The following is a 26539-nucleotide window of genomic DNA, read 5'->3' as shown; positions in this document are numbered from 1 at the left end:
GGACGGACTCAGTGTCGACTGTGGTCGGGTGCTTCCAAAGCATCGGCAGTTGTCAGTGCCTGGAGGTTTATGGCAGGGAGTTTCTCCCTTTTGCCACCTGCTATCGGGGACTCGGGAGTCAATCTGGACTTGAGTCTTTTTTTTTTTTTTTACTGTGCCCATGGTTTGTTCTTTATCAAATTATGGTATAGTTACAGCAGTGCAAAGCAATATGTTATAATTATGTGGTTCTGTCAGTGTTAGTCTTTGGTTTGTCCTGTTTTTCTGTGATATCACTCTGGAGAAACACTATCATTTCTTAATGCACGTATGCATTTATAAATGACAATAAACGAGGACTGAGAGTTCTCATAATCTAATCTAATCAAATCCCGTCTATCCAGATAATTATATATACCATCTCTAAGAATACTTTCCATTAATTTACCCACCACTGACGTCAAACTTACAGACTGGTAATTGCTAGGTTTACTCTTAGAACCCTTTTTAAACAATGGAACATGAGCAATACGCCAATCTTTCAGCACCATCCTCGTTTCTAATGACTTTTGAAATATTTCTGTTAGAGCCCCTGCTATCTCTACACTAACTTCCCTCAAGGTCCTAGGGAATATCCTGTCAGGACCCGGAGACTTATCCACTTTTATATTCCTTAAAAGCGCCAGTACTTCCTCTTCTTTAATCATCATAGTTTCCATAACTTCCCTATTTGTTTCCCTTACCTTACACAATTCAATATCCTTCTCCTTAGTGAATACCGTAGAAAAGAATTTGTTCAAAATCTCCCCCATCTCTTTTGGCTCCTCACATAGCTGTCCACTCTGATTCTCTAAGGGACCAATTTTATCCCTCACTATCCTTTAACTGTAGAAACCCTTTGGATTTATTTTCACCTTACTTGCCAAAGCAACCTCGTATCTTCTTTTAGCTTTTCAAATTTCTTTAAGATTCTTTTTACATTTATATTCCAAGCACCTCCTTTACTCCATGCTGCCTATATTTATTGTAGATATCTCTCTTTTTCCAAACCAAGTTTCCAATATCCCTTGAAAACCATGGCTCTCTCAAACTTTTAATCTTTCCTTTCAACCTAACAGGAACAAAGATTCTGTACCCTCAAAATTTCACCTTTAAATGACCTCCATTTCTCTATTACATCCTTCCCATAAAACAAATTGTCCCAATCCACTCCTTCTAAATCCTTCCGTATCTCCTCAAAGTTAGCCTTTCTCCAATCATAAATCTCAACCCTGGTTCCAGACCTATCCTTCTCCATAATTATATTGAAACTAATGGCATTGTGATCACAGGACCCAAAGTGCTCCCCAACACATACCTCCGTCACCTGACCTAAGGGACTGGCAGCTGTTGGTGGACCTCGAAGGGCAGCTGAAGTTCCCCAACCATATCGCAGCCACCACCCTGCGACCAGACATTGTCCTAGTGTTTGAGTCGACTAAGCAAGTGGTGCTGCTGGACCTGACAGTCCCATGGAAAGATAGCTTGGAAGAGGCCTTTGAAAGGAAGCTCTCCAAGTACGCAGGACTGGTCAGCAATTGTCAGCAGGCTGGATGGAGGGCGAGGTGTCTCCCAGTGGAGGTTGGTTGTAGGGGATTCGTAGCCCATTCTTTAGTTAGAGCCTTCAGCATTTTGGGCATCGAGGGAGAGAGGAAGAGGAGAGCCATCTGCTGTACCACTGATGTGGCAGAGAGGGCCTCAAGATGGCTGTGGCTCAAAAGAGGGGAGCCATGGAGACATAAGTAGCTAGCCATCCGGACACAAGCTGGGGTTTGAAGGTGTATGATGTTGAAAGACCCGAAACACCCAATAATTCCAGGAACATCACTGAAGATGTGTCCAGAAGCATCAATAGATGTATGTACACAGCTCTCATTCCCTAACAGGAGATGCAGCACTGCCCCTTCTCTAGTTGGTACCTCTATGTATTGCTGTAAAAAACTATCCTGCACACATTTTACAAACTCCAAACCATCCAGCCCTTTTACAGTATGGGCTTCCCAGTCTATGCGTGGAAAATTAAAATCTCCCAAAATCACAACCTTGTGCTTACTACAAATATCTGCTATCTCCTTACAAATTTGTTCCTCCAATTCTCGCTCCCCATTAAGTGGTCTACAATACACCCCTATAAGTGTGACTACACCTTTCCCATTCTTCAATTCCACCCAAATAGTCTCCCTAGATGAGCTCTCTAATCTATCCTGTCAGAGCACCGTTGTAAGATTTTCTCTGACAAGCAATGCAACACCTCCCCCTCTTGCCCCTCCAATTCTATCACACTTGAAACAACAAAAACCCAGAATATTTAGTTGCCAATCACACCCCTCCTGCAACCATGTTTCACTAATAGCTACAACATCATACTTCCAGGTATCAATCCATGCTCTAAGCTCATCCACCTTTCTTACAATGCTCCTCGCATTAAAATAAATGCATTTAAGAAATTCTCCACCTCTTACTCTGTTTATCACTAACAGTGCAATCAACTTTACTATTTTCTTTTTCTTCCTTCTCCCCTACATCTGTTCCTACACTCTTGTTCCCCCCCCCCATATCTAGTTTAAATCCACCAGACCCTCTCTAGCAAACCTACCTGCAAGATTATTTGTCCCCCTCCAGTTCAGATGTAAACCGTCCAGCTGGAACAGGTCCCACCTTCCTTGGAAAACTGCCCAATTATTTATAAATCTGAAGCCCTCCCTCCTGCACCATGTCTTCAGCCACGTGTTGATCTACTCTATCTCACTATTTCTAAACCCACCTGCACATGGCACTGGTAGCAATCCTGAGATTGCCATCCCGGAGGTCCTGTCCTTTAACTTGGCGCCTAACTCCCTAAAGTAACCTTTCAGGACCTCTTCACTCTTCCTACCCAAGTCATTGGTCCCTACATGGACCACGACATCCGGCTGCTCACCCTTCCTCTTGAGAATACTGAGAACTCGATCCGAGATATCGCAGGCCCTGGCACCAGGGTGGCAACAGACCATCCGGGATTCTCAATCTCTTCCACAGAACCTCTTATCTGTCCCCCTATCGAATCCCCTATCACTACTGCTCTCCTCTTTTCCCTCCTTCCCTTCTGAGCTGAGGGTCCAGTCTTGGTGCCAGAGACGCAACCACAGCAACTTGTCCCTGGTAGGTCGTCCCCACTAACAGTATCCAAAACAGTATACTTATTATTGATGGGAACAGCCACAGGGGTGCTCTGCTCATTCTGTCTATTCCCCTTCCCTCTCCTGACAGTCACCCAGCTACCTGCCTCCTGACTTTTAGGGGTGACCATCTCCCTGCAGCTCTTGTTTATTTCTGCCTCTGCCTCATCAATGATCCGAAGTTCATCCAGCTCCCTAACACAGTTTGTCAGGAGCTGCAGCTGGATGCACCTTTTGCAGGTGTAGTCATCAGGGACGATTGTGCTCGACCTGACTTCCCACATACTGGAAACGGAGCACTCGACTGCCCTATCTGCTGCGCCCATTACCTACTCTTAAGTTAATTAGGGTAATTAAAGGAACTTACTGGGCCTTACCTCACTGGGAGCAGGCTCATCCTCAGCCTTCCTACCCGGTCTCCCACTACTCCGTCGCCCGCTCCGTTAATCTGCTCGTTTTAACTCTCTCGTTGTTGTTGCCTCACGAGCCGACTTTCACGCGCTTGCACAGTCGTGTTCCGTTCAAACTGCCGAAGTGACCGAGCCTTCTCAATCTGCTCACTTTTTAAAAACTCTCTCGCTGCCTCACGGGCCGACTTTCACACGCTTGCGCAGTTGTGCCCCGTTCAAACTGCCAAAGAAATGACCAACCCTTCTCAATCTGATCGCTTTTTTCATCAGCAAACTTACTAACCCATCCTTTCATTTCCTCATCCAGATCATTTATAAAAATCGTGAAGAGAAGGGGTCCCAAAACAGATCCCTGAGGCACACCACTGGGTCACCAGCCTCCATGCAGAATATGACCTGTCTACAACCACTCTGCCTTCTGTGTGCAAGCCAGTTCTGGATCCACAAACAAGGTCCCCATGGACCCCATGCCTCCTTACTTTCTCAATAAGCTTTGCATGGGGTACCTTATCAAATGCCTTGCTGAAATCCATATACATGACATCTACTGCTCTACCTTCAATGTGTTTAGTCACATCCTCAAAAAATTCAATTAGGCTCAAAAGGCATGACCTGCCTTTGACAAAGCTATGCTAACTATTCCTAATTATATTATGCCTCTCAGGATCTTCCCCATCAACTTTCCAACCACTGAAGTAAGACTCACTGGTCTATAATTTCTTGGGTTAACTTTACTCCCTTTCTTGAATAAGGGAACAACATCTGCAACCCTCCAAATGTCCGGAACCTCTCCCATCCCCATTGATGATGTAAAGATCATCGCCAGAAACTCAGCAATCTCCTCCCTCCCTTCTCACAGTAGCCTGGGGTACATCTCGTCCGGGTTTTTTCAGATTTCTTGCTTTGTGGCTTTGAGAAGACAAATCTCAACGTTGTATAACTTATACATACTTTGACAATAAATTTTTGAGCATTATTGATTTGGAAGAGAAAAGGAATACCAGATGATGATCTTCATGTATAGCATGTCCACCTGAGTGTGCTGTGTAAAGATATGGCAAGAAGATTGTAAGATCTTCTCTTGATCCAAATTGCAGATTGGGTGATAAATCCATTCCTGAATACTTATAATGAATAATAGGAAGGATGGAGGAAGAACTGACCTCACTACAAAATGAGTTTGGGCTGAAGCCTAGGTTAAAAAAAAATTGTATCAGGACTTTGGGTTTCAGAAAGAAATCCCTGAATGCTATCCTGCACTGTGAACAAAGGTCAAGCTGTTCTCTAATGCCTTTCCAATATAATATTTAGTAGAGTGCAGTCACCCAACTTCTTTCAAAGCAATGAAACAGACCTGCAAATTACTGAAAGTGGAGATCTGAGAATCCTGAGTGACATTCAACTTGATGTTGAGAGGCTGACATCACTGCACCAAGCCCATCCATCTCACTAAGATGAAAAGGCAATGAAGTAGTGAATAGTTAGTCTACTAATCTGCACTTTAAAATTGCAATGACAATTGTTTTTTCTGTAACTGAATGAAGAAATTATTTTATTGGTAGCTTTAAACAGATTTGAAAAATTTTTGCAACTATTTGTCCCTGTTTTGAATCTGCAGTTCCTATTTTCTTTCACCATGCATTGTAAATCAAAATTCTTAATAGTTTTTATGTAATGCTAGAAAAGGAGATGGGGGTGCTTGGGACGTGGTCTTGGAGCCCACAAACATTTGGGAACACTGCTCTAGACAATATAAGTATCTTCAAAGCATTGTAAAGGTAATACATCAATGTTGCCTTCAGAGACCCTGGATTAAGTGAGAGAAGGCTTCATGAGCATTATTATCATTCGGTTAATACTGTGGGCTGGATGGAACTCTATTGTCTGAGGTCCTTCTATAAACCTGAATGTAGTGGCACTGAGCTAATCTACTGTGATGAAGTGCTTTGAGAGGTTGGTCATGGCTGGAATCAACTTTTGCCTAAGCAAGGACCTGAACCCATTACAATAAGTCCACAGCAGATGCAATCTCACTGGCTCTCCACTGGCACTGGATCACCTGAACAATATCTATGTCAGGCTACTGTTTATTGATTACAACTCAGCATTCAACACCATCATACCTTTGGTTCTAATCAACAAGCTCCAAAACTTAGGCCTCTGTACCTCCCTCTGCAACTGGGTCCTTTCTCCCCTCACCAGGAGACCATAGTCTATGCAGATTGGAAATAACATCTCCTCATAGGCAATTAACACTGGTGTACTTCAATAATGTGCACTGAGCCTGTTACTCTACTCCAAATGGCATCTATAAATTTGCTGATGACACATCGGAATGAGCTGGATCAGCTGGTTGAGTGGTGTCACAGCAACAACCTTGATGCAGTTAAAAAGAAGGCATGACAACATCTGTATTTCATCAGGAGATTGAGGAAATTGGTATGACTCCAGACATGTGCAAATTTCTACATGTAATATGGAGAGCATTCTACGTGGTTGCATCACCGTCCAGTATTGAGGGTCCGTTGCATAGGATCAGAAAAAGCTGGAAAAGATGGCAACTCATTCAGTTCCATCAAGGCCACTAGCCTTCCCAGCATTGAGGACACCTTCAAAAGGTGATGCCTCAAAAAGGTGGCATCTCTCAATAAGCACCCACATTACCCAGATCATGCTTTCTTTTCATTGCTACCATCAATGAAGAGCATGAGGGTACACACTCAATGTTTCAGCAACAGCTTCTTTCCCCTCCCCCATCAGATTTCTGAATGGACAATGATCCAATGAACATTCCCTCAGTACCTTTTTCCTCTCATTTTGCACTTACTTATTTCTTTATATATACTTTATATTACTATGTGATGCTTGACATTCCTCTGTCTCAAAGGATCATCACCATCATAATCACAAGCCTGGGCGGAAGGTATGGAGATCCTGAGATGCCCAGTTGTCAAGATCTCCCTCGCGGCTTCACAGTGTAGTCCAAAGGAAAGCTTATGAAACAATACATGTGGCACCAGCTTGGCTGCAGGAGCTACTGGAAGGATGCTCAATGATGTCCAGCTGCCTTAGGAGCTCCAGTCCAGATTTGCTGTCTGGGTTTACTCCCATAGCCTTTGTCTCTCCTGAGGCTGCTCCACAAGGCAGTGGGGCTATTTACCCATAGCTGGGGATCTGGTTCACAAGCACCAGGGCGTGTCCACACGCTGGTGGGCCTGCATGCTACGTGTGCAGGGGCCAGACCTCCTCCCCATCCTCTGTTGTTCAGCTCAGTCCAAAAAGAGGTCCGTTTCCATGTGTCGCCGACTGTTGGAGGTTTGCTGTTGGACAGACAGTGTATTGGCAGGGAGAAACTTACACATACGGCTCTCCTTTTTGTAAGGCTGCTAGCCAGCGGTGGAAGCTGAAAGTGAGCGTGACAAACGCTACCCACTACACCAGGACATTAGACGTGTCACAACCATTGTAGTGTACTGATGCTGCAAAACAACAAATGTCTGAACATGTGCTAGTGATATTAAACCTGATTGTGATCTACTTCCCAGGGATATTTTTCTTAGCCTAAATACCTACCAGTCAAGATTGCATCTGCATAAAATGCTCCTTCGCTCGACACCTTCTGGATAGATCATGAAACTACATATTTCAGTTTTACGCATCTTACATTGGTTCTTTATCTTGGATGTGAGTCTGGAACTGTTGGAGCCTGTGAGTTGCTGTTTGGGGATTGCTTAGGTGTTCCATCGCTCTGCAGTATCTTCTATATCTCTATCATTACCTAGTTTTTTTGAACCTTTCATAAGCTTTGCTTTTCTCCTTGACTAGATTTTCAACAGCCTTTGTACACCACAGTTCCTGTATCCTCCCATCCTTTCCCCATCTCATTGGAACATACCACGCAGAACGCCACACAAATACCCCCTGAACGTTTGCCACATTTCTGCCATACATTTCCCTGAGAACATCTGTTCCCAATTTATGCTTCCAAGTTCTTGCATGATAACTTCTTATTTCCCCTTATTCCAATTAAACACTTTCCTGACTTGTCTGTTCCTATCCCTCTCCAATGCTATTGTAAAGGAGATAGAATTGTGATCACTATCTCCAAAATGCTCTCCCACTGAGAGACCTGACACCTGACCAGGTTCATTTCCTAATACCAGATCAAGTACAGCCTTTCCTCTTGTAGGCTTATCGACGTTGTGTCAAGAAACCTTCCTGAACACAAACTTCTAACAAACTCTACCCCATCTAAACCCTTCATTCTAGGGAGATGCTAATCAATTCTTGGGAAATTAAAATCTCCCAAAATGACAACCATGTTTTTATTACACCTTTCCAGAATCTGTCTCCCTATCTGCTCCTTGATGTCCCTGTTACTATTGGGTGTATGTGTGTGTGTGTATAATATATATTAATTATATAATAAAAACACCCAGTAGAGTTATTTACCCCTTCCTGTTTCTAACATCCACCCACAGAGACTCAGTAGACAATCCCATGACTTCCTCCTTTTCTGCAGCCATGACACTATTTCTGATCAGCAGTATCATGCTCCCACCTCTTTTGCCTCCCTCCCTGTCCTTTCTGAAACATCTAAAGCCTGGCACTCGAATTAACCATTCTTGCCAGAGCCATCCAAGTCTCTGTAATGGCCACAACATAACTCCAAGTACTGATCCATGCTCTAAGCTCATCCACTTTGTTCATGATGCTTCTTGCATTAAAATAGATACATCTCGGACTGAGCACATCCTTTCTCTATCACCCGCCTATCCTCCCTCTTGCGCTGTCTTCAAGCTTCCTCTATTTGTGAGCCAACAGCCCCTTCCTCCATCTCTTCAATTCAGTTCCCACCCCGCAGCAATTCTAGTTTAAATTCTCCCCAATAGCCTTAGCAAACCTCCCTGCCAGGATATTGGTCCCCTGGGATTCAAGTGCAACCCATCCTTTTTGTACAGGTTATGCCTGCCCCAAGAAAGGCCCCAATGATCCAGAAATCTGAATCCCTGCCCCCGCTCCAATCCCTCAGCAACACATTTACCCTTCACCTCACTCTATTCCTATACTCACTGTCGCATGGCACAGGCAGTAATCCCAAGATTACTGACTTTGAGCTCCTGCGGCTCAACTTTCTTCCTAAATTCCTGTAGTCTGTTTACATGACCTCCTCCCTTTTCCTATAACTTGTCCTCAAGTCGTGGCAATATCCTTGTAAATTTTCTCTGCACTCTTTCAATCTTAATGACACCTTTCCTGTAGGTAGGTGACCTCACCAATGTCTTGCACAATTAATTGTATAATATTCAGGCTCAATTTTCATTCTGTACTTCTGGCATAAACATAGGAATAAGTCCCATCCAGAAATACTGGTCCTATGGGAAAGGATTTTCATGCATGTGGGTAAGTGAAGTGTATTGGATGGCTAGGGACAGGTAAAGTATGAATGGATCAGGCAGTAGGGATACAATACATTTGTGAATTAAGGCAATGGCACCATTGAAATACAGACATAACAAGGCAACTGTCTCACACTCATGGATAGGACAATGGTCAAATGGATGGAGCCAAATGACCTCCTATTTTCATCCTATATCTCTGGCTATAAAGTTAGAGGATAATTTCTAACTCAGTAATCTTTACAATATTTATATTGAGCTACAGAAACCCCTAGATAATTAATTTTGAATCATATACAAGGTGAAAAATCATGTGCCTAGCCGCCCAAAAAGCCAGCCAAGATACAAATTGTGCTTGTCGAGCTGGTTAATAACCTGGCATTTTGCAAAGGAATTTGATAAATTTTTTTGGAAAAGCTTTCAATGGCTTAAAAAGCCTGCTGCAGGAGGTAACAACGATATTAACAAACTGTTTGCTGTTAGACAGGCACTCAGCATATTGGGCCTTTTTCTAGTTGGCAAGATGCAATCAGTGGTCTTTCACAGAGATCTCAAAGGTGTGAACCATTTACAATTTATATAAATTATTGGAAAAAGGCACTAAAAGTGTAAAACCTGCTGATTGCACGTTGGAAAATAAGCTGCAGAGAATACGAGCTATGCTGGGATGGGCTATGCAAGAAGTAAATTAAGGAAAAGTGAGTGAAGTGAAATTGCCTATTTTGAGGGGAAAGAAAAGTATAATCTAAATGGCAAGAGACTAGAGAAACTAAGTACAGTGGGATCTGGCTGCCCACGATAGACAAATGCAGATGTTGCCAGAAAATACAAAAACTATAATCTTAGTATTGCTACTGTAATCAAATAGAAAAATACAAAGGCATGCTCTAATTACACAGAACTTTAGTAAGTCCACATCTGAGTGGAACAAAGGGACCCAGAAATACATTTCCCCAAAAATGGCATCACAGGTAGACAGGGAGTGGAAGGCAGAGACTGTTATGCTGATGGTGTAGAAGACCTCAGTTGGTTTATACTTGAAGTATTGTGTACATTTTTGTTTAGTCTGTAATAGGAACAATATCATTAAACTGGAAAGGAAAGATTTGAGAATCTTACTCGGACAAGGACCAAAGTTATAGCGAGAAATTGGGCGGGTTAGAACTTTGTTCCTCGAAATAAAATTGAGAGGAGACTGTATAGAGGTGTATAATACTGTGAGGGTGAATGCACATTTCCACCCCCTCAGGGAAAGGGAATCAAAAACTAGAGGGCTAAGTTTAAGGGACAACAGCTTTATCAAAGGGATGATGTATACAGGATGAGCAGTCAGAGAAATTAACTGAGGGAGAATTTGATTGTTTTTATACAGCTGCCTAGTATCAACTACTGGCTTTTATTATCTAGTTGCACATGTAATAACTTAAATTTGCATATTCTGCACAATGACATGCAACCTATATTTTTGTAGTTCTTTATAAAACTAAGAACTGACTCGAGAAACTACCTTGTGCAATTCATGTTAGAAACTTTAGCAAAATTAAATATTTATATCACAAAGCTTAGTCAGAATTTAACTATTTGATATGGGATTCTCAAGCTTAGCAAGACTATGAACACAAAGCATCTCAATATTTTATTGCATAACCACATTTGATGACCTAAATACTTGTAATCAATTCATAAATACACTAAGAGGAAGTAAGTAGCTTTCTTTTTAAAAAAAAAAAGGCACCTTACATAATAGTAGTTATTTTCAAGGTAGGATTGATTTTACTAAGGTAATGAAGGTAAATACTCCAGCATTTCAATTTAGCCATCTTATTCCCAGTATTAGCATCTGTAAAAATGATACAACCCCTTTCCCCACAAAAAACCCAACTCTTTATTTAAAAAAACACACAAGCACATATTTTCAATGAAACTTAGAAAAGCTGTGAAACTTTCACAAAAAGATAGTTTTGGCCACTTTGAATTGCCTTTTTGAAAGAGTAGGTCAGTTAATTTACAAATGAAATGAGTGAAATAGTACATGTTCTATTCAAAGTGGGAAGTAGATACAAGCAAAACGACAAATAAATAGTCCCACGCAGATGCACAGAAATAGTCACTGATCAGCACGCTGTAACAGCCACAGCATCACAGCATTCAAAATTGAAATCCAGTAATCATGTCTTTAACCATAACTATGAACTTCAAACAAATCTGACATTTGAATTTCCAAAACATCAGGATCCATTTCACCTGAACTAGTAGGCATCCAAGATCACTCACGGACTTCCAAGAGTTGTGGAATTGAGCTGTCCATTGACATTATTAGATTTTCTAGAAAAGTTGCGCTAGAAAGACAATGAAGTTTCATGTGAATAAAACTTAATTATTTTTGAATCAATACAATCTTATTTTATTGTATCACTAAACAATTCAATATAATGAGAAAAAGGTTGAAATTTCAAGTGCTGTATGACTTCTTTATGAACTTGAGTATGGCAAGTAAATGTGTTTAAACTAAAGTCATCAATATTAGATGAAATAAACTCTGTTCAGATTCTTACACTTAAAACAAAAACAAGAAAGATCTGTGGGTGCAGCCAAGGAATAATGGAAAAAATTAGAATGGTACAGAAGAATTGAAATTAGCTCACCAAATGATAAAATAGAACTGCAATAAAAAAAAAAGTGGTGGTGGTGGTAGTGACATTATAAAAGCAAAGGGATCCAAGCATTATCTTTGAGGCCATTGATTTACTCTACACAAGTTGCACTTAATTCTCAAAGTCACAGGATGCATTGCATTTCCATGACCAAATCACATGCATTTGAGAGAGGAAACTGGAGTACCCCAAGGACATCCACAAAGTTGGAAGATGAGGGGGGTTGGGATTGCAGACCACGCAAACTCTGCAGAGCACAAGTTAAAGTTGACTGAGTTATGAAACAGGAAGAAACGGTCTGTTGTGCCACTTGCTGTTTCATATAAACCCAATTGATTTCCTCAAAACGTGAAAAAAACTCCAATTCCAAATATTTTGCTTCAGATTCTTCCTGGATAATCCAAGAGATGTTCATGAAGGAAAGTGCAAAGCTACGACTTCCTGACTTTGGAGCCAATAGATTTAAAATTCGGTAAAGATAAAACAGCCAGTGATATACTGTACATATCACCATTAGAGCAAGAACATTTAGAATATATATATATATATATATATATATATATATATATATATATACACACACACACACACACACTGTATATATACATTTATTATATATCACCCCCATCTCCAACTATATTTCTAAGATACAGAAAAAGTGATTTACTGGCCAACAATTAACAAGTCACTATACAACAATCTAGTTTGTACATAATTGAACTTTTCTTCAAAGTTTGAAGGGTGGAGAAGATTTAAAACAAACTTTTACCGAAAATTCTGAATAGCTGGTAACCAGTGCACTAAATGTACCAGGCTGCCGTGCCATATTGGGAGTTGATGTATTTATCATTTTTTTGTCTTGTGGAGATGATCTTTGCAACAGTTCTGGCAACTTGCTTGCATTTGGAGTCTAACAAACAAATAATGGTTTAAATAAAGCACCTCAGAAATTACAAACCATGCTGAAATTAAGTATCAAGCATGAAGAATAAGTGCTGCAAACTGTTTACTTTACATACTAAATCCAATTATTCTACACACCAGGAAGTTTGCAGTACAAGAGTTTTTTTTTACTGGGGGAAGTTATTACTTGGACAGATGCATCTTCCAGTTCATGTGAATCCACAAAGAAAAAGTACAAGTCGTATTTACAAAAAGTATGCTTAGTCTTATTCTGCAGACAAATTTGTTTTAGAAATTTTACAGGCTCTACAAAACAATTATTCACATTAACATTTCCACATGAAAAAACTGACCTTTCGTGCTGAAAGTGGTGGTTTTGTTGCTTGGTTACAAGTGCTTCCATTATTCATAATAGCTGAAGTCACATTTAACTGTGAAGAGAAAATTTAGTTTGACTACAGTCCGCAGCTTGAAATATACACAAGTCATTTCACGTACTGAGCATAAAGATTTCAAAATGCATCACATTTTCAAATAGATTCACTATCTCAAGAATTGCATTATCAGCATCCATATGCAACTATCTGAGATCAGGAGTCACCAAGATGTCTGCTAAGCCACCACGACTTAAATAGAACCAAACCTTTCATAATAAAGAGATATTCAGTTAAAACTTCAAATCAAGCTGATATGTATGTTTGTGATAACAATATTGAAATGGAAATAAACTAAATCTTTCAGACCTTCAGCAGACATTCCTGGTCCCAAATAAACCAACAATGCATTTTTAATTACATTCTTTCCAATGCATGAGAAAACTAGATATTAACTGTTGAATTCCAATTCAAATTGAATGGTTGATCATTTTAATTCCAAGGAAACTACTTAGTGGGCTTGAGATATTGCAAATCGTCAGGCACTTATCAAAGGCTTATAAAAAGTGAGGTTTAAGTAGAGCAGCCAATATGGGAGCGGCCATTATGTAAGTGAGCCAAAGTTAGAGTGATGAACTTGAAACTTTGGCTCAACAGGAAAAGGCAAACATTAAGGCAAGTCTCATTCTTTTTTTTTTTAATTAGAGCCTAGCTAGAGTAGGAGAATGGTCCCAGGTCAGTGGTGTGCTTTTCATGTCATGTGAGAGTTCTAGGAGACTGCCAGTCTCCCTGATAACATCTTTGTAAAGTGTATCCAACTGCAAGGAGTGTTAGGGAATTGGAGCTGCAGCTGGATAATCTTTGGATCATATGGGAGATTGAAGGTGATAGGAGCTACAGGGAGTTAGCAGGAGTTGCAGGAGGCAGGTAGCTGGATGACTGTTAGGCAAGAAAGAATAAGACATTGTAGAATAACGCTGCAACCATTCCCCTCAATAACAACTGTACTGGATACGGTTGGGTGATAAGGGATGAGGTCATGGAGATAGAATTTAGGGAGCTCGATAGGAAGCAAAAAAAGCAGGACATCAAGGGTAGTAATTTCAGGAGCTGACTGTGCCACTTGCCAGTGAGGGCAAGAATACAGTGATTTGGCAGATGAACATGTGGTTGAAGAAATGGTGCGGGGTTTCAGATTTGTGAATCATTGGTATCTCTTCTGGGGAAAGTATCGTATGACCTGCACAAAAAGCACAGGTTACACCCAAACTTGAAGACCAATATCCCTGTAGACAAATTTGCTAGAGTTGTTGCAGAGGGTTTAAACTAGTTTGGCAGGGGGAATCGGAAACAGAGTGATAGTCACATGATGGGGCAGTTGATATACAGGTAGGGGTAGGTGTAGAGAATGAGGAAGGATAGGTAGTTGGGCATAATTGTAGCCAGAGGGATGGGCTGAATTAGACCATAAGATATAGGAGCAGAAGTAAACCATTGGGCCCACCAAGTCTGCTCCGCCATTAGCTGATCCATGGGCTGATCCAATTCTTCCAGTCATCTCCACTCCCCTACTTTCAACCCATATGCTTTGATGCCCTGGCTAATCAAGAACCTATCTATCTCTGCCTTAAATACACCCAATAACTTGGCCTCCACTTGTGCCTATATTAATCCAAGTATTGTCAGGAACAAGGGCAATAATCTTGGAGCATAGGCCAGTACTTGGAATTATAATGCTGTGGTGACTACAGAGCCTTGGCTGTCACAATTGCAACTGGATGTTCTGGTGTTTAGATGTTTCCAAAGAGACAGTGAGGGTGGCGATAGAGTTGGGGGAGTGACATTACCAATCAGAGACAGTATCACAGTCTCAAAGGGCGAATTTCATGGGGGAATTGTCTGCTGAATCAATATAGGTGGAAATCAGAAAAAAGGGAGCAATTACTCTACTGGGAGTATTCTATAGTCCTTCCTCTTTCCCCCACCCACCTCAATAGCAACAGAGACACTGGCAAACAGATAGAGAGGAAGGTTTTAGAAAGGTGCAAAATAAATAAATAACAGTTGCTGCCATGGGCGATTTCAACTTCCATAACATTGAGACTTTAGTGCAAATGGTTTAGATGGGGTGGAATTTGTCAGTTGTCCTGACAGTACGCAGACAGGCCGATGAGGAGAGACCATGTTGCATGTGGTGCCAAGCAATCAACCAGACCAGACCTCTCAGTGGGTGAGTGACCTCCAAGATCTTTACTACAGCCTTGGACAGGGATAGGAGCGAACAGCATGGGGAATGTAATTGTGATGTGGGGGGGGGGGTGGTGTTGGGAAGAAGAATTTGGCAGGAACTTGGGAGACAAATTTGAACAAACATACTCAGGGAAGTGTACAACAAATGCGGAGGTTGTTTAGGGGTCACTTACGTGAGGTTGTGGATAGGCTTGTCTCATTGGGGCAGGGAAAAGATGGTAGGGTGAACAAGCAATGGTGGACAGAGATAGGGAACTTCTAGTCAAGAAGAAAGAAGCTTACTTAAGCTTTAGTCTGATCCTTGCTTTCTAACTCTAGAGCAGGTTTCCCAACCTTTTTTTTTTTTATATGCCAATGAGCCTTAACATTAACCGAGGAGCCCACTGTCCCTTGTTGGGAACCCCTGTTCCAGAGTGTTACAACAAAGGCAGGAAGGAGCTGAAGGTGGTATGAGAATGCCCTGGCAAGCAGAATTAAGGAAAACAAGGCGTTCTACACATGCTTGAAAAACAGAATGACTAGAGGGTAGGACCAATCAGGGATAGAAGAGGAAGTGTGCCTTGAGTCAGTGGAGGGAGGGGAGGTCCCTAATGAATATTTTGTTTCTGTACTCACCAGTGAGAGGGGACCTTGATAAATGAGGACAGTGTTAAACAGGTTAATATGCTTGAATATCTAATCATTAAGGAAGAGGATGTGCTGGGAAATTTTGAAAAACATTATAAAAGACAAGTCCACAGGGCTAAATGGGATATACCTCAGGTTATTACAGGAAGCAAGGAAAGAGATTGGTGTGCCTTTGGTGATGACCTTTGCATTCTCACTGGCCATGGAAGTAGTAACAGATGATTGGAGGATGACAAATGTTATTCATCTGTTCAAGAAAGGGACTAGGAATAACCGGGGAATTATGGACCAATGAGTCTTACTTCAGTGGTGGGCAAATAAAATTCTTAGAAACAGGATTTACAAGCATTTGGAGAAGCATAGTCTGCTTAGGGATAGTCTGCATGACTTTGTAAGGGGCAGGTCATGTCTCACGAGCCTGACTACATTCTTTGAGGATGTGACAATGTACAGTGATGTAGGGAATATGAATTTTAGCAAGGCATTTGATAAGGTTTCCCAAAGTAGGCAGACTTAGAAAGTCAGGAGATGTGGGATCCAGTGAAGCTTGGCTGTGTGGATACAGAAATAGTTTGCCCATAAAAGGCTGAGGGTGATTATAGATGGGGGGGTATTCTGCCTGGAGGTTGATAACCTATTCTGGAACCATTGCTTTTCGATTTTTACAAATGACTGATGAGGAAGTAGAAGGGTGGGTTATTAAGTTTGCAGATGACATAAACGTTGGTTGGACTGTGAATCGTGTAGAAGATTGCTGTAGGTTGCAATAGGACATTGGCACGATGCAGAGTTGGGCTGAGAAGTGGTAGATGGAGATCAACCAGGAAGACTGAAGTGAAGTGATTCACTTTGGAAGATCAAATCTGAAGCAGAATACAGGATTCTTAGCACTAAGGGATCTATGACCATGGACCCAAGATCCCTCTGTTCCTCCACAAAGATGTCATGCAAGGTTGATAACATTATGGAGGTGTTTGCCTTCATAAATGGAAGGATTGAGTTCAAGGGTAAAGTTGCAGTTCTATAAAACCCTAGTTAGACTACACTTGAAACAATGTGTTCGGGTCTGGTCATTTCATTATAAGAATGTGGAAGGATTTTTAAATCTATTCATTTATGGAATGTGGGCATCACCAGCTAAGCCAGCATTTATTGCCCATCCTTAGTTGCCTGAGAAGGTGGTGATGAGCTGCCTTCTTGAACCACTGCAGTCCCCAAAGTGTAGGTACATCCATGGTGCTGTTAGGGAGAGAATTCCAGATTTTGACCCAGCAACAATGAGGGAACGGTGATATGTTTCCAAGTCAGGACAGTGTGTGACTTGGAGGGGGAATTCAAAGTCGTGGTGTTCCCAGGTATCTGCTGTTCTCCTTCTTCTAGATGGTAGTGGTCATGGGTCTGGAAGAAGCTGCCTTAAAAACTTGGTGTGTTTTTGCAGTGCATCTTGTAGATAGTACACACTGCTGCAACTGTTCGTCGATGGTGGAGGGATTGGATGCTTGTGGAAGGGGTACCAGTCAAGTGGGGATACCTTGTACTGGATGGTGTCAAGCTTCTTGATGGAGCTGCACTCATCCAGTTGAGTGGTGAGTATTCCATTGCACTCCAGACCTGAACCTTGTAGATGGTGGACAGGCTTTGGGGAGTCAGGAGGCGAGTTCCACGCCACAGGATTCCTAGCCTTTTACCTGCTCTGGTAGCCACGGTGTTTATACAGCTAGACCAGTTCAGTTTGCTGTCAATGGTAACCCCCCCAGGTTGTTGATAGTAGGGGAATCAGTGATGGTGATGTCACTGAATGTCAAGGGATGATGGTTAGAGCCTCTCTTGTTGGAGATGGTCATTCCCTGGCACTTGTGTGGCTCAAATGTTACTAGCCACTTGTCAGCCCAAGCCTGGATATTATCCAGATCCTGCTGCACTTGGGTATGAACTGCTTCACTATCTGAGGAGTCATGAATGGTGCAGAACATTGTGCAGTTGTCTGCGAACATCCCCACTTCTGACCTTATGACAGAAGGAAGGACATTGATGAAGCAGCTGAAGATGGTTGGTCCTAGTACACTTCCCTGAGGAACTCCTGCAGTGATATCCTGAGGATGAGATGATTAGCCTCCAACCACCACAACCAGATTCCTGTGTCAGGTATTCCAACCAGCGGAGAGATGCTGCTTGGATTAGCAAGTAGGATCTTTTGAGGATAGGTTAAATGAGCTAGGGCTTTTCTCTTTGGAGCAAAAGAAGAGAGAAGGCTTGATAAAGGTGTACAAGATGCTAAAAAGCATGGATCAAGTGGGGACACACACACACACACACACACACACACACGTACGTAGTGGTCGAGGCAGATATATTAACAGGCACTTGAACTTCAATAGGCACCTGGATGATAGAAAAATTGAGGGCTTACATAAGGAAGGGTTAGATTGATCTTAGAGCAAGTTAAAAGATCAGCACAACATTTTGGGCTGAAGGGCCTGTACTGTGCCGTAATGTTCATGTTCTGTTCACCCTTTCTATGATGAATACTTCATTTAGGGCATACCACAAAATAGTGATGCATTGCTGACCTTCTGAAAAACATGCTGACGTGCTCAGTACCAGATGACATCTCTTTTCAGGTTATTGATGTACTCAGGGTCTCGAATGGAGAAACTAGATAACTGGAAGATCAATTTTATTTCTCTTCAGCATGTACTGTTGAGATTCTTAAGCTAAATTGTTTTTGCACCTGCATAAGCAACTATGTATTAATTAAAGCTTAGAAGCCCAGAAGCCAAGAAACTGCAGGCTATTTGGTGAAGAATGCTTGCTTTGCCAGACAGTCTGGGAATGCTTGTTGTAATAAATGCTTAGTTTCGTCTGATTCTAAATTTCTTGAATAATGATGTGATACATTTTAAAATATTAAGAGTTACTATCTTTTCCACAGGAAAGGATAGTTTACAGAGATATCTTCAGCTCAAAACTGTCTTTCTACAAATGCTGCCTAACAGTATTTCCAGTACATTTGATCATCTCCTTGGTACCTCCTTTCTTCCCCACTAACACCAAGATATCCACCATCTGGAGTTTAAATTTAGATGTCCCACACTTTGTTCGACCATGGTCGAACAATCACTGGATACAAAATATCTACTACTCTGATAACAGGAACTCTGCCATGGACAGTCCCAAACCCAGCTGTGAGAGTAGGGCTGGGCATGGGGCTGGCAACCCCATGCCACAGCAACATCAACAGATGCTCGAAGACCTCATGGGGCTGGCAACCCCATGCCACAGCAACACCAACAGATGCTCAAAGACCTCATGGGGCTGGCAACCCCAACAGATGCTCGAAGACCTCATGGGGCTGGCATTTGCATCCTGTAAAAACCCCATGCCACAGCAACACCAACAGATGCTCAAAGATCTCATGCCTGGGACAAGGAGGATATACCTGGTGCCATCTAGAAAAAGACAGTGGACTCTGGCAAGCTACTGTTGGCAGTCCATGTCCCAGTACAGGGGCTGGGCACAAATATACATGCAATTAATAACAGGAACACAAGTATGGAGTCAAAGGATGTGGGCAAGGACCTCAAATGAGTACTTTGCTTCAATATTTACAGAGAAGGATTTGGAGGAGTAGGATAATGCCAATATGCTAGGGCATTAAGATTAAACAAACTGTTGCTTTGGGTTTCTTAAAAGAACACCAAGGTAGACAAATCCTCTGGCTTGATGTTGATATACCACAGGATATTGAGAGAGAAAAGTGATAGGATTGCTGAGGCCACGAGGGCCTCTTTGTGCCCTCCCTTCTGACAGACAAGGTCACAAAGTTCCGGCAAGCAGTTAATGCTCTATTACTCAAGAAAGCAGGTAGGGTAACCCTGGAAACTCAAGACTGGTGAGGCTCATGTCAGTAGCTAGGAAGCTATTGGAGAGGATTCTTGGGGGAAGATTTATGAGTATTTGGAAAGCCATGGCCTAATTAGGGACAGTCAGCATTGACTTGTACAATGTCTTACTAATTTAATTTAGTTTTCCCCATGGAGGTGACAAAGGTGATTCAATACAAAACAGTGGATATTGTCTACATGCATTTTAGCAAAGTGTTGACAAGGTCCCGCATGGTAGGGTCATCCAGAAGATGGAGAAGCATGGGATCCAAGGTTGGAGGTCTGCGACTGGTGGAACTGCACTGGGACCTCAGCTGGTGATATATTACACTGGACAACAAAGATTTTGCTTCCTGAATACCTTTAGGTGTATCTTATGAACTTTGGGCGACTGATCATGAAAATCACTATGAAATTTTCCTATCATGCACCATTTTTTTTAAGTAAACTTATGTTCATTATTTCAATTCATAATTCAAGTCAATTAAAATGTTGCCTACAATGTAAGCTGGTAAGTTTCCTATCTTGTCCAGGCATGCTTAGGCGGCGCGGCTGCTGCATGGCAGGAGAGCTTTTAATAATAATTATTGGGTTCAGGACTGTAAGAATGGAATTTGCTATCACCAGGCACAAAAATTTCTATGAAGGATTTTGATATTTGAGACAGATGCATTCAGAATAACTGATGCCAAGATTAAGGAAAGCATTTTTGTTGGTCCACAAATCAAACAGGTCATCAATGACAGGCAATTTGAAGAATTTCTAGTGGGACCGGAGAAAATCACATGGAAGGCATTCAAGGAAGTTGTTGAAATTTTTCTCGGCATCTACAGAGCACCAAACTACATGCAGCTGGTTGAAAGCATGCTTCAAGCATATAAAACCATGAAATGCAACATGTCACTAAAGATTCATTTTCTTCATTCCCATTTAGACTTCTTCCCTGCAAATCTTGGTGCTGTCAGTGACGAGCATGGTGAAAGGTTTCACCAGGACATTGGCCTGGTATCTTTTCTCCATGACTGCAACTGGAACCCATCAATGCTGGTGAATTATTGTTGGACACTTAAGCGAGAAGCCTCAGACACTGAGTACAAATGAAAATCATTAACAAAATATTTTTAACGTAGTTGAATTATTGCAAAGCATCAGCACCATTATGCAATTAAATACATTATATTCAATAAAAGTCAATTTTTTGTTTCTCCAAATTCCTATGTGATACAAGTAGATTGAAATTATATTTGTGTTCATCTTCAAGCAGTCTATCATAAACAGAAAAAATTCTGAGGAAGCAACACTTCTGAAAAAAATTTGTCACCCAGTGTTATTTATATAAAAGTGACTTTGACTGACAAGTTTGTAGACAGTACAAAGATTAGTGGTGTTGAGAATAATACAGAAGAGAAATTGTAGATAGCTTAATCTTGTCAAATATGTTGTACAATGAGAAATTAAGTACAGTACTATGGTAAACCATGTATATATGTTGTAACTCGGTTACCTGTCTGGACACACCCCTCTGCTGACTGCCCCTGTGGCTCCTCCCACAGAGTCCTGTATAAAGGTGTTCGTCTTGCCCCTCCCCCTCAGTCCGGGGGCAGACACTCACTGTGGAGGTCGTATTGTACAGCGAATAAAAGCCTTTCAGTATTTTTACCAAACCTCAGTCTTTTGGAGTAATTGAAGGTGCTTCAAGTACATAGTTAATGGCAAGACATTTTACAATGTTGATGCATGGAGGAATCTCAAGGGCCAAGCCCATAGCTCCCTGAATGGGAGGTAAAGGCAGCATATGGCATACCCTTATTAGTCAAGGCATTGAATTCAAGAGTCAGGAAGTTACATTGCAGGTTTGTAAATCGGATTAGGCCACATCAGGAGTATTGCATTCAGTTCTGGTCACCCTATTATAGGAAGGATGAGGAGGGTTTGAAGAAGATTAGTAGGATACTGCCCAGATTAGAGAACACCTGCTTCAAGGAGGCATTACACAAACTTAGGTAGTTGCATCTAGAACGGCAGAGGCTGAGGGGTGAAAGTTTAAGTCTGTGAGATATAGATAGATAGCCGATATCTCCACCCCCACCCCTGGGTTAAAATGTTTAATACTAGACAGCATTCATTTAGAGTGAAAGAGTGACAGTTCAGTGAGGCTGAGCAGGGCAAGTTGGTTTTTATTTATTTATTTATTTATTTATTTTTTAAAAATATACACAGAGGAGTGTGCCCAGAATGCACCACCAGGGATGATAGAGCAGGCAAACATGACAGGAGCATTTGAGAGGCTCTTAGATAGGCACCTGAATGTGCAGGAGAGGTTTATGGACATTATGTAGTCAAAAGGGATTTGTTTAGTTAGACATTTGATTACCAGTTTAATTAGCTTGGCAGACCATCATGGGCTGAAGGGGCTACTCCTCCTGTGCTCCATGTTCAAGGGAGTGAGATTAAAAGCAGGAAATTATACACCTTTTAGCTATAATCTGCTGTTGACAAGAGGCTGAAGTCTATACATGAGAGATGACTAGTCATTTAGAAAAGCTGTTCAATCAAAGGTAAGTCACATTTAACAAATCTGATAGAATCCTTTGAGGATGTAGTGAGTAAATAGAGAGGAATATATACTGTAGATGTAGTGTATTTGAAGACATTTGATAATGGGCTAAAGGCTGATGAAGAAGGTAAAAGGTAATGGTATTCAGAAGGGTGAAGGAAAGGCGGCATGATAGTATGGACTGAAGTCTGATTATCACAGAGTTGGAATCATTAAATCTTTCAGGCTGCGAGGATTAATTAATGAAGTGCTCCAAAGATCATGCTTGGCCCTCAAATTATTTACTATTTATATTAATGAACTAGGGAACAGGGAAGAGGGCACAGTATCCAAGCTTGAAAATGACACCAAAGAGCAGGAAGGACAGGTGTTACAATTAGCATATCTGTACTCAACAGGATAGACAAATTTAGTGAGTGAAAACTTGGCAAATGGAGCTTAGTGAGGGGAAGTGAGGTCATGCAATTCAGAGAGAGATACCAAAAACAGTTATCCAAATGAGATGCAAATGAGTGAAGTACAAAGGATCTGGTTAATAGAATGGTACAGCAAATACTGTAGTTAAAGAGACATTGACTTTCATTGCAAGAAAGTTAGGGTTTAGAAACAAGGAATTATTGTTAGAATTATACAGGTTGCTGGCAAAGCTACACCTGAACAGTTTTGGCTCCCTCATTTGAGGAAAGATGGGCACTGGAAGCAATCCAGCAGTTTGCCAGACTAATTACTGGAACAGAGAGGGTTGGTCTCATGTGTAGCCAAAGTTACATCTCCTTCCTTAGATTAGAAAAATGAGAGAAAAAGAATCATATTGAAACATACAAAACTCCAAAGACCAGAAGACCACTAGAGGGAGAATCATGAACAAGGGGGTCAAAGGTACAAGAAAATGGGTGGACACTTAAAAGAGATATATTGGAATTTGGTTTGGCAGTGGGTAACAAGTCTATGGAATTCTTTATCCAGAAATTCTCAGGAGGCTAAATCATTGGAAGTTTTTAAAGAGGAAGTAGATGCACAAATTGAAAGATCAGAGCCACATGCAAAATGGCATAGACTGGAGCAGATCTGTCATAATCACACTGAATGGCAAATCGGGCTCACGGCCCGCTCTTAAATCTTTCTGCCTGCTACAAATGGAATAAACCACCACAATTACAACAAGGTCAAAACCTACATGTTACTTACCTTTCTGAATTTGCTCTGTGGTGTATTTGATGGACCCAATGGCCGTTTTAAAGGAGTTTTACAGGCAAGCCCTTCGTCCTTCTTTATACACTGGAAAAGGACCAGAAGACAAGAATCACAAGCAATACTTTAATTCCAATTCCATAAAATTAGCTCCATGTACTAGATGAAAACACATCTTATGAACTAAACATGAACAAGGAATTTTTTAAAAATCAAATTCAGCTAATATCAAGTTTAGAATTTAAATAGCAAATTATTTTAAGTGTCATTTATCTTAAAGGTCAGTTAAAAATGTACAAACTTCAAATTAGATTTTCAGCATGGAATGATATTGCTCAAATCCAATGACATACCCTTTGTTTTTCTTGTTCCTTCTTAATTCTATGCTGTTCCCATTGATTTGCAATACAAGTTAAAAAATTTTGACCATTAACCATGAAGGGACGTCCCTGCTCAGTTTCCCATTTTTCAATATTTAATTTCAGTTCCTCTTCCAGCTGAAGAAAAAAAAATCAATTAGGCCATATCAATAGAATTGGAAATATGGAAGCAAAAATAAAAGCAGTAAGTTATCAAGTAGCACGAACATGGTTAAAAAAATTAATTGATATGCAAAAGCATTTCCTATTTATAGGTTTACCTTTGGTAGTTTCTTCTGGAGTTGATTACGCTCTTTCTCCTCTTTCAGTAGAGTCCCACCTCTATTAGCATATCTGCTTGGATCTGATGTCCTCTTCTGTAAAAGTCAAATCCATGTCAAAGTTTTTTTCAGTTTTAAAGTCAATGTTAAAATAACACTTCAATACATTTCACACAATCATTTTTCATTTGTAGATTTCAAAATTTGAAGTGATTAGTGATGTGTCATTAGTTATCAAGCAGTAGGTTATTTTGTGTAGTGTAAGAGAGCAAATTGCACTCCTTTTGAAAGACCTTTGCTTTCATTTGTGAGCACCAAATTTGCTATCAAATTAGCCAACTGAGTGTCTGAACTTTAACCATATCGGAGATAACTGGATACATTAGATCGTATTGCAACTAAAAGCATTAACTTTGTTCAAGATCTTGAATCCACCATTTGTAAGCAACCCATTTTAAAATATAGTTCTAAAATATATCAAGGTCTTCTAGTTAGACTGGAAGAATTTCATAAGTGCAGTGAAACAAAAAAATGGAAACCTTTCAAAACGCATCTGTTGACTTTGCATTATATAGCTTTACCATACATTTTAAAGTTGCCTTGAAGATAATTAGCAGAAAGTTACATAGAACACAAAAGAGGAGCAGTCCTTAATGTCTATGCCAATTGGACTTGTGATAGGCATAGACATTAAGGACTGCTCCTTTAAACTAATCTTATCTGCATGCACATGGGCAACATCCCTCCAAACCTTGCTTGCTCCTGTGGCTAATTACCTCTTAAAACGGTGCTATCATACCTGCTTCCACCACCTCCTAGTAGCATATTTCTGGTATGTGGGTGGCAGGGTGGAGACATGCCCCTACTAAAGGAGGTGTAAGGCGCTCCTTCCCTCCGCTAGCCTGCAGGTCACCTTTGGGAAAGGCGAAACACCTGGTGCAAATCACAAGCCCTGTTTATGCAAACACTGACACAAGGCAGACAATCTCTGAAGAGTGTCGATGATGGCTGGGGTCACCAGTCTTGTAAAGACACTGCCCAGAAGGCAATGGCAAATCACTTCTGTACAAAAATTTGCCAGGACAATCACGGCCATGGAAGGACCACGACTGCCCACATCGATATGACACGGCACATAATGATGATCACTGTGCAAACAGAAAGCTCACCTCAAATCTGCTTTAAGCTTCCATCTCCCAGCATTAACCTATGCAATCTAGTATTTGACATTTCCATCCTAGGGAGAAAGACTATCTAACCTCTATACTGCTCATAATTTTATACAGTTATCAACTTACTCCTCAGCCTCTGATGCTCCACAGAAACCAATCCAAGTTTGTCCAATCTAGGTAATGTCCTGATGAACATCTCTAAAGCATGCATGTCCTTCCAGAACCAGTCTGTGGCCTAGCCAAAGCTTTATACAGCTGCAACAAAACCTGCCGGCTTTTTTTTTTTTTTAAATCCTCAATCCCCAATGATGAGGCAAGTATGCTGTATGCCTTTTTTTAACAACCTACTCACTTTTGTTGCTTTCAGGAAGCTAAGGATTTGCACCTAAAGATCCTTCTGTACAACAGTGTTAAAGGATCCCAAATAAATGAACCACCCTAATTTGTTGTATACAACAATAAATTTGTAGAGCAATTTGAACTTAAGCAGACCATTGCACAGCAATTGAACCTCAAGTTAAAGCAAATTGCATATTTTTTTAATATAATGTATGCAATTTGCATTTAAAATTGCAGCAAGTTTGGTACCCAGGAACAGTTTAGATATTACATCTGTAGTTACAATTGAAAGTGGCTTGGTACACCAAATACAGACACTTATCAAATCAGAGAAATGTTTATCATTCTTTAAAAATCTCAATGTCTTATTTTTGTCTAGGCAATTAAGGTCAAAATTAACTTGAGAAGTAATTTCCTTTTGCCAAGAGTCCAAATAGTGACAAGAAACATGAGCTTTCAATGGAGAATAAAGTCTAAATGTGAATGTAATGCAATTTTTGTAATACATTTTGAGACAAAGACAAGACTGCAGTAGGCACGGAAATGGCTAATATTTATACAAAGAACATCCTCAAAAGTGTGCGTGAAACAAGGTTAGATTTTATAATTTGATTAGGAAGCAAAGTACATTACCTCAAATTGTAGAAACAACTTCCACCAACGTTGCCATTTTTCAATGTTATCAAACAATTCTTGGTACTTTTCATAGTAAAGGGTGATCTTTACCAACTCCTCATCATGCACTTGTAGCAATTCTTCTGTGAAATTGTCTGTATATAGATAAATTTATCATTAAGCATGCAAAATCTGAAAATAAAAAACTCCATCTTGAACTGCTGCTAGCAAGATGCAGTATTCCATAAGCTATTGGAGCAGAATTATTCATTAAAGACTTTACCTATCTCTACAGTCTTTGAGAGGACCATTCACTAGCCAATTACTCTTTTCCCTCCTAAATTTATT

General features: G+C 40.8%; 1 protein-coding gene across 3 annotated transcripts in view; it reads right to left on the bottom strand.

Annotated features, from left to right (window-relative positions):
• Nucleotides 1–10614: 10614 nt before the first annotated feature.
• The window catches only part of LOC140196024 (protein regulator of cytokinesis 1-like), a 36766-nt gene continuing 20841 nt past the window's right edge, over nucleotides 10615–26539 (bottom strand). For 2 of the 3 annotated variants that reach the window (XM_072254724.1, XM_072254725.1), the window contains exons 8-14: nucleotides 26210–26346; nucleotides 24066–24161; nucleotides 23779–23922; nucleotides 23423–23512; nucleotides 12896–12973; nucleotides 12409–12549; nucleotides 10615–11324 (exon numbers count right to left, since the gene is read on the bottom strand). In XM_072254724.1, coding sequence (XP_072110825.1) covers nucleotides 11256–11324; nucleotides 12409–12549; nucleotides 12896–12973; nucleotides 23423–23512; nucleotides 23779–23922; nucleotides 24066–24161; nucleotides 26210–26346 — 755 coding nt within the window. In that variant the 3' untranslated portion in view covers nucleotides 10615–11255. The remainder of the gene's footprint in view (nucleotides 11325–12408; nucleotides 12550–12895; nucleotides 12974–23422; nucleotides 23513–23778; nucleotides 23923–24065; nucleotides 24162–26209; nucleotides 26347–26539) is intronic. The other variant, XM_072254726.1, reaches the window with a different exon arrangement.

The sequence above is a fragment of the Mobula birostris genome, chromosome 4 (assembly GCF_030028105.1).
Source record: "Mobula birostris isolate sMobBir1 chromosome 4, sMobBir1.hap1, whole genome shotgun sequence".
Taxonomy (NCBI): Eukaryota; Metazoa; Chordata; class Chondrichthyes; order Myliobatiformes; family Myliobatidae; genus Mobula; species Mobula birostris.
This window is presented reverse-complemented; position numbering and strand designations above follow the sequence as displayed.